The 9,104-nt window shown below is 38.3% G+C and overlaps 1 protein-coding gene across 1 annotated transcript in view; it reads right to left on the bottom strand.

The window, feature by feature from the left end:
- LOC103151805 (chloride anion exchanger-like) overlaps nt 1-4,919 on the bottom strand; it is an 8,258-nt gene extending 3,339 nt beyond the window's left edge. Inside the window, exons 1-5 of the mRNA XM_016681749.1 lie at nt 4,899-4,919; nt 3,967-4,177; nt 1,689-1,799; nt 1,353-1,513; nt 510-636 (exon numbers count right to left, since the gene is read on the bottom strand). Coding sequence (XP_016537235.1) covers nt 510-636; nt 1,353-1,513; nt 1,689-1,799; nt 3,967-4,177; nt 4,899-4,919 — 631 coding nt within the window. The remainder of the gene's footprint in view (nt 1-509; nt 637-1,352; nt 1,514-1,688; nt 1,800-3,966; nt 4,178-4,898) is intronic.
- Nucleotides 4,920-9,104: the final 4,185 nt, after the last annotated feature.

Here is a 9,104-nt window from a genome sequence, read left to right as displayed (position 1 = left end):
AATCTTGCTTTTCACAGAAAGAAGCATGATTTCCTCCTCCTTTCTGTTGTCACCATGGGCAACAGCCTCTACGGCTGTATTGCAAACCACCACTTTTTTGGATAAAGTAACACATTGGCCACCTAGGATGTTTGACTGATGTTTAAAGTCAACTTACTGTTCAATAAAACCTAGAACTGTATGTTTTATAGAACTGTTAGGGTGTTTTGTCACCCTAACATAAAATGACAAGATGCTAAGTTGGTAGGATTATCCTCAGACTATCCTGAGTATCAGCTCAGAATCCCATTTTTGAAAAGTCTGTATTCAAGCAGCTAATTCCTCCCAAACCCCTTTTAAAACTTGGCCCAATAACTCAAGTACACCTGACAGTATATAAGATGAAACAAGACCTCTGCTGGTACTGATTTGTATAATCTGGGACAATCTTTGATTGATTTTGTCATCAGATTGCCCCAAATTTGGACTTACATATATCATGGACATTGGGCCATTGATTCCTGGAACACTCAGCCCCAACACGAACTTGAGCTGCGACACCAAGATGTGAACAGCAGCTGCTGTGGTAAATCCAGACACCAGAGTGTCTGAAAGGTAGACGACGATAAAGCCCACCTGCAGAACCCCCATGGCGAGCTGCATTGGAGCAAAACAAAACAAAACAAACAAAAAAAAAGCAGAGAACAAGCAGTTGAGAGCAGAAATTTACATACAAAGAATAAAAAAGTTGCACCACAAATCTGGAACAAACTTCCAGAAAATTGTAAAACATCCAAAACACTAAATGCCTTTAAATGAAGAGTAAAACTCAGCTGTTTAGAGTTGCTTTTGAAACATTATAAATGAAACAATCAACATTTTGATGTGTAATGATGACACTTGACAATTGTTGACTGTGTATTCTACAACTTTGTATTTTCGTGTGTGTGCCATGTTGCTAAAACGTGCTATACATATACATTTGATTGACTGACTTACTGATGTTAAGTCAGATCAGATCTTTCCTGTTTTGGGCCCGTTAGAATTACCAAAATAATTTCTATTTGCTAAATGCCACAGTAATGAGTTCCATAAATTCAAATAAATAAATTGTTAAATAAATCTGTTATTTTTCTCTCTCATTATTGTGGCTTTTAGCAAATAGAAACGATTCTGGTAACTCAACTGACCTAACTGACCTAAAACAAGAGACGTTTGGTCTGACTTAACTTCAGACAGTGAGAAATAAAACAAGATGTACGCGTCTTTTTATTTGGTGCATGTAAACTTCTGGTTTCAGATGTAAGTCTGAAACCAGACTTGCATCTGTTAGAAAATAATTACATGATCCAGGGATAAAGAATCCAATTCACCTGGAAAATACCCATGAGGAATGTCATAGAGGAGGCCACCAGGACTCGCTGCTGGTCCTGGGTCAGGCCTTCAAAGTCCGTGATGTTAGCATGCGGGCCATCTTCTGGGACCAGGCGGGTCACTACGGCTCCCACCATGAGGCTCAGCACAGGAAAGGAGCCTTCAGAGAGGATGGAACAGGACAGGCCAAGTCAAATCATATCTAATCTGACCAAAATGATAAGATCTATGCAGCAACACGGATATTATGCAACAAACTCAAATCCTTGTTTTTTATCTCTAGGGAAAAGTTTAGACTGAAAGAGTAAACCACAGACTCTGGTAATGAAACATACCTACAGATATATGCCTTGAGGTGCCAAAGAAAAAGTATGTTAGCATTGGGAAGAAAGCTGTGTAGAGGCCGTAGCTGGGAGGCAACGAGGCCAGCAGGGAGAAGGCCAGTCCTGCAGGAAGACACAGAAAATCCCATTAAAATAAGTTTATAAATGATGTTCATTAGTGTCAGGAGACATCGTTGTGAAGAGGCTATTCTTTCCTTTTGTAGTTTGAGCCTTTAATCCTCACCTTTGCATTTGGTCTCCTTTAACATTTAATGTGCAGTCAGGATCATTTTTAAATTTCCTGCCTGTACTCTGTTTTGTACATTTTATGGTAAGTAATAAACCCCCAGTCTTAGCAGATAGTTGATCTGAGTGAAGCTGCTGCCAAGTTAAACATTTTTTTGTGTCTAGGAAAGAACAAGAATACTATTGATTAGTAAAGCAAAAAACAGAATCAGAAAAGACCAGTGTCCTTTCAAAGTATAAGTATTTTGTTTAACTAAGTTAAAAGTGTAGTCACATTTTTATTACTTTGGCCTGTTATATGTGTAATTATGGAATGAGAGGCAGGAAAAGTCTGTCACATTTATCGCCACTGCTTGTCAACTTATATCCTTAAAATCATTCCAGCATTTTATTGCATCAGTATAATTTCAGTGAAAATAAAACCTTTACAGTATTTATATTTGTCAGGCGGGGAAATTTCCGGAATAAATTTGTACACAATAGAAACCAAGTTAAAGTTTTAGGTCAGTTCGAACTAGCAAAATTATTTCTATTTGATAAATGCCAGAAAACTTTGCAAAAGCATTTTTTATAGATGTTTTTTGTAGCTCTCTTCAAATTCAGAGACGTCTTTAAGTTTGGTCTTCATCAGGGATACTTATCTTTTAAATTGTATAACTTGGCTCAAACCTTTTTTAGACATTTCCCAAAATGAGAATGAACAAAAAAACATTCCATTCAACACAGAAAGATGTTTGCTGATCTTTATAAGTCAGGCAAATGTTCACCGCAACTTCATTAGAGCAATCGTCAATGTCTTCAGTAAGAGGCTTTTTCAGATTCGCTGCAATACAGACTGCTACAGGAGATCCTTCCTGCCCACAGCCATCAGGATTATATGACTCTTTAGATGACCTTGGATAATATGAGTTACAGCAACATTTTTAAAAAGTATTGAATCGAGTTTTAAAACCTTTATTTTACTGAAATAAAAGTAACAAGTGAAAAGTAAAAGTGAATGAGGAAAAATCAGACATAATCATCATACAAACATGAAGTCAGCTTTTTGCTAACAAACGTCCCTGCAGGTTTTAAAATGTGCAAGTTTTACAACAATTTTACGTAACGTGTGGAAAAGTACGATGGAGGATCCGTGATGCTCTGGGACTGTTTCTCTGTCAAGGCCAAGAGTCATGTGACATCACGACCTCTTTGAAATGCAAGAAGTTTCAAAGTGTGTCTAATAGAAAACTACAACTTGGAAAACACTTTAATAAAAGTCTTTCTATAAAAAAAAATGCAACAAATATTAGTGAATTTTACAGGACCCAGGATTTCTGGAGGATTGAGAGATTGTGTAAAGTCTTCTTTCTCCATTCCAGTCAAAGTTTCAAGTCTGTGTGTGAAAATGTTGAAATGTTGCAGAAGAAGACAAAGCGATGTCCTGTTAGCATGAACTATTATTTGGTGCTACCAGTTAGTGTGGCACCAGTGATTTTGTAAAAAGTCAGTCGTTTCTCAACATGGAATTTTTTCTCATTTAATAACTCTAAATAAAGGATGCATTTTCAGAATGAGATGATGTTTCTTCCAGTGCTTTTTTATATATACCAATTAGTGTGGAGGATGGTTTAATAGTCTTTTTATCCCTTTTTTCCATCTTTTAATCTCATTTCTTGCTGTTATTCTGATTGCTTAATTAGACTGGAATTAATCATTTAGTGAAAGTTGAGACAAGAAACTGAGAGCAAATATTAAAAGTGTGACTTGAACAGGAATAAGACTGATGGAGAATTTACAACTAAACAGGAAATTGACTTTGGTTTCACATATTAAATTTACTGTGATCTGCTGTATAACTGCATCCAAGTATATTGATGGAAAGTTAGGTAGAAGGTAAAAGTGCATAAGTCGAAATTCATATAGGTTTTTATATGAGTTTTAGTTTGTGAATTGAAGTGCTGAAATAAATGAAAGTTTTTTTTTTTGTTTTGTTTTTTAAAAAAAAGAAAAAATGCAGCTGAAACGGTTTTTCCCTTCCAAACTGTCCGGCCGGTGTTCTGACCTTGCATGACGGCCACCAGTCCGGTGCTGACCCCAGACACCACATCGCCCAGCAGCCACTCTCTGACTCTGTACNGAGTTGGGGTTGACCGTAGACAGGTGGCCAGTCTGTTGTAGGGCAACAGAGACAGATTGGGCAAACAACAACACACCTTAAAGTACCAGTTAACGAACCAGTCATGTTTTTGGACTGTGGGAGGAAGCTGGAGTATCTGGAGAGAACCCATAGACACACCGGGATCCAGAAACCTCTGGAGATTTTTATAAAACATAAGACTTTCAAAATCTATAAACTGCCTCGACGGCTCTGTCTATGCAGGCCGAGTCGTACTCAAGTAAGAGTTTTCAGCAGACAGAAACATGACCGAAGCTCCAGCTTTGGTCATGTTTCTGTATTAGTGAGACTCTGCAGTCTCACTAATACTAAGGAATACTAAGAAGTTGAAACGTGCCACACAGAATATCCCCAACTATCTTGGAGGTGTGACCAAAAAGCAGTGAGACACACAGGAAAGGCTGTGCTTCTAAGAAACAAGGCACGGTTCTATCAGACTGATAACCGCAACAATAAAGGGTCTCAGGTCTGACAGATTCCACTAAACGCCACAACAGTGACGTCAATGGGTGTCAGAGGATTTACCTGGTCTGGATAAAAGTGAGTGAGTTCAAGCATTCCACAACTACAAGACAAACGGATACAATGAAGGCAAAAGTGTTATGATCCATGTCCTGTCCATGCTGTGTTAAGCACTCATTCAGTTCACCTGCCACGCCTGATTGCTTACCTGTTCCACCTGGGCCCTGCCCTACTTAAACACCCCTCAGCCTCTGCCTCCTTGCCAGATTATCGACAGCCACAAGCCAGTAGAGATCCAGCGTTTCCTTCCAAGCCCTCTGTGTTTCTTCGACCCCCCCCTCTGACCACAGACCTACCTCTCGTGCCAAGCCCCTCATGGATCCCTTCTATTCTGGACCTCTGGACCCTGACCCAAGTTCTGCCTTTCGACCACTGATTACTGCCTGCCCCTCAAAGCTAAGTTTGCTCTCTCTGTCCACCTGTGTATGACCTCAGCCTGATTATCGACAAAGTCCCTGGGTGTTGCATTTTGGATCTCCCCGTGGAGATCTTCATTGCCTCCTCAGGACCCTGATCCATTGGTTTCCTGCATCTCCCTGTCATCAGACCCTCCATTCCTTTGCTCCACCTGTCCACTGCTCTACAGGTCAGTTAAGCTGAACATTTCTAAGAAACCCCTCCTTTATCCGTGCATCACCAGTCTTCTCCCCTCTCTCCTCAGTGCTGTGTTTGATGACCTCTCCCTGAGCAGAAACCAGTATCTGAAAAATAAACTTTTTCCCTTTTTGTATACTCCTGTGTGTGGTTGAATTTCTGGGTCCCCTCTGAGTGTCCTTACACAAAAGCATCCAGCAAGGGCTGAATTACAAATGCAACAAAGTGACTATGAGACAGAAACAAGAAGATGTTGAAAGATTATCTGGGCAGACGGTGTGAATGCTACATTCAAACGCGTGGCACTGATCAAGAAATGATAACGGCCCAACATTTAGGCTGGTATCTTTATCTTGAAGCCAAAATGCTTGAAAGAGGACTCCTGTTATCAGAGGAGAGTCTGCTGATTTTTACAACTTCATACCAGGAATTTCCACCCAGTTTTTAACCCAGCTCCATAATAAAACCACAAGATCAGAGTGGGATTAGAATTTTATTGCTCTTGTCATTGGTGATCTGAAATTCTGAAGATGAACGACAGAGTGGATCTGAAGAGTTACACAACCCTGTTAAAATGCCAGCTTTTGTGTTTTGCGCAAGAGCTGGAACATGCGGTTCCCGTAACTCTGCACAAGCTCAGGCTGATACTTTTTTGAAGCATTTTCTGATTTCATGTCAGACCACTAGTTGTAGAAAGTGTGACAAATTCAGCCGGAATATTTTGGCACTTGCTTATAGTCATCTTTCAGCTGCAGGCACACTTCAGGTTCTTCTGGTTGAGTAGTTTTGCGTCATGTTTTTTCCACTAAAGGGAGATTCCACCCCACATCATCACACTGCCTCCACCAAAAGCTGTTTGGCAGTGGCAGAAAAGATTTGGCATGTTTCCAACAGGCACAGTCAACATGCTCCTCTCCATGAAAACCTTTTCCTGACAAATGCAGCAACATTTAAAGGAACAGTAAACTGACTTTCAAATGGTTTCAGGTTTGCAGTACAGAGGGAAACAAACAAACAAACAAACAAACAAAAACACCAAAAAGTCAACATAAAGGAAAATGATTGTGTAGGTATACATTTCAAATACATACTGATACTCCTGGAGTTTAATGAACTGTGGATGATTCATTCAGTTTCATTTGTGAGACAGTTAATATGAGAGCAAGATAAAACAGAATGCAGCTGATTTACATAAATGGAGGTAAAATGAACCAAATGATGAAAAATGTAAAAAACTTAAATAAATATCATTATTTCTGCTCAGAATCACTGAGTAGATTCTCTCCAACCAGCTGTTTTATTGGTTCAGTTAATCTGTGTGGGGGTTTTTTTTTCAGATGATATCTTTCAGATTTTAACAGACTCATCAGAGATAAGCAATACAAATACGCAACACTTGTGGGACAAAAAGAACCAGCAAAAAGCAACCTGTTGCAAGAATAAAAATCTTAACTGGAACTGAAGATTCTATTCATTTTGCAAAAACTACGACAGGGACAGAAAAACATCCAGATTTGTGTTTTAATTTAATCTTTAAACCCATAAAGAGTTGATGAAAAGCAGCATCAATTGTAAAAGCGCCCTATCATCTCTCAGATAAGAGTTTTCAGATAGGAAAACAAACATGGTGTAGTAATTAAAGGAAGTGAGTAACATTTCTATTTCCCAGTCTAAGAGCGTGTTCTGACCCAAAAAAACAATCAGTCTCAGAGCTTCCTGCTGCTGCGCCACAACTCTTCAAATCAGCGTTTATGACACAAACTTTAAACCAGCTACAGCCAATAAACCACTGATGGAGATAACAGCAGCAAAAATAAAGAATCAGATAAATATTTTAAATAAAATGCTTTTGTTATATTCATAGGATGAACATGTGAGACAAATTCTCACTTACAAATTTAGAAAAAAACAACAACAAAACAACCTTCTGTTAAACTGGAATCTCATTTAAACATCACTTACTCTTAAAGAACAGTCAGTTCTCCAAGGCGAGGTGTTCCTCCTCTAAACGCAGGAACCAGCATTCCCCAAGTCACTGGCCCACCAGAGTGAGTTTTGTCTGTGTGTGTGTGTGTGTTTTGCGTTGAAGCTTTCATGTCTAAAGGCCCCAGCCACGTCACGTCCCCATACAGTGTTTGAAGAAATGGGATTTTGTGGTGAGATTAAACACATTAGCTGAACGATGTTGATGGTGGGCACCTGCAGGTTCTCCAAGCAGGACAGGCTGATGACCTGAGGGGCAAAGGTCACACAGTCACATGGGCTGTGGAAAAGAAATCTACAGGAAAAGCAAAGTGCAAATAGAAAATCTAAGTGTTGCTTGAAAAAAGTGAGAGTTAGGTTTTTCCCAGTCCATCCTAACAAAAAAACTGACAAAAAAAAACACACCTCTTGTTTCATGGAAAGCTTCTATTCTTTTGGAAAATGCGACTTGAATTCCACATAGTATTTTATTTGAAAGTCTTAAAACTCCATCACCATTTGATTATTGGTTATTTGGAACACTAAATTAAGCCATTTTTGGTTTTCACATTTGATTGCCTCCAGTGGTTCTGAATATTCTGCCCTCTGTGGATCATTTAGTCTCATTTGAAACAATCAGCAGAAAGCACTGGTGTTCACATTGCCAATTTGAAAGTACTTGTGGGCCACAGAAATTGTAATTTATTTAAATGACAGATGCAAAAATAATTGTCTTGTGATTTTTTTTTCTTGCTCAGCAACAAACTAAGCTGACAATATTCTATTAAAATCAATAAAGCTGTCAAACTAATAAGCACTTTTGTCTTATCAACAGAAATACAAATGGTATCCTGTTGAATATTTTCTTGATTTGTAAACATCTGGAGTTTCAGATGTTCATTCATTCAGTTGAATGAAACTGATGTGGATCACTGCTTCTTCAAAAACTGTATTCAGCCAAGTTTAGTCAAGAAATCCACCTAAATTTGCTTTTGAGTAAAAGTCACAAAAATATTGATGCTCCAATATATTATCAAATTAAAATAAACACAAAACTGTGGTTCTATAAGAGAATAGCACTGTGTACTGTACAAAAAAAGCTTCATTTCAAGAAGTTGTCAATTTGTCGGTGAAAATCTCATCCTGAATTTTTTCTTCCTTTTTTTTCACCTTTCTGTCACTTTCTCTTTTTGTTTTTATTTATTTATTTTTTGTTTGTTAACTTCCCTTTTGTGAGCCTGTAGGGAAAAGACTAAAAATGTTGTGTCCATCTACACTGTGTACAGATTATTCTAAAGAAAGCGATAAAGAGATAGAAACAGCCCATGTACGGCTAATGCTACATGGTAACACATCGTTAGCATATCAACCATGCTACCTGGAATGTTTCTGGAAAGTTTGATCTTGAACTTGTAAGACCAAACGACTCTGCTTTTGAAAACTTTGTTCTTCTTTGTGTTTTCTTCGTAATATCTTATTAGTCCTGTACATTTTCTCATTTGTTGATAAGAGACACCTGAGAGAGACAGGTCCACTTTTACTTCCTTCCTATCTGTCAGTCTGATTCGTGTTAGAACACCGGAACAGGTTATCGGATTTTATCTCCGCGTGAAAGTCTTTAACTTTCGGGACAGACGTGGACACACAAGTTGTACAACAATGTAGGTGAGAATATAATGTTCCTCCAATATAATATTTAACTTACATTCGAAGTTATGCTGTTGTAAAAGCTAAAATTTTCCGCTGCGGAAATTTTCCTTTCAGGGTCATCAAAGTTTGTTGTATGTCTGTTCTTAGTGCTCCTCCGTTAATTATTACACCTGTGATCAAGTATGGTTGTTAGATTTGTTTGTTAGATGATTATTATTTAGCATAACTCGTACTGGTGATGAAACAAAAGTACACGTTCAGTTAAGAGGTTTTATTTACATCAGGACAAATAATTT

Source organism: Poecilia formosa, unplaced genomic scaffold, assembly GCF_000485575.1.
Source record: "Poecilia formosa unplaced genomic scaffold, Poecilia_formosa-5.1.2 Scaffold292, whole genome shotgun sequence".
NCBI lineage: Eukaryota > Metazoa > Chordata > Actinopteri > Cyprinodontiformes > Poeciliidae > Poecilia > Poecilia formosa.
Note: the sequence above shows the minus strand (reverse complement) of the source record. Positions and strands in the feature narration are given on the sequence as shown.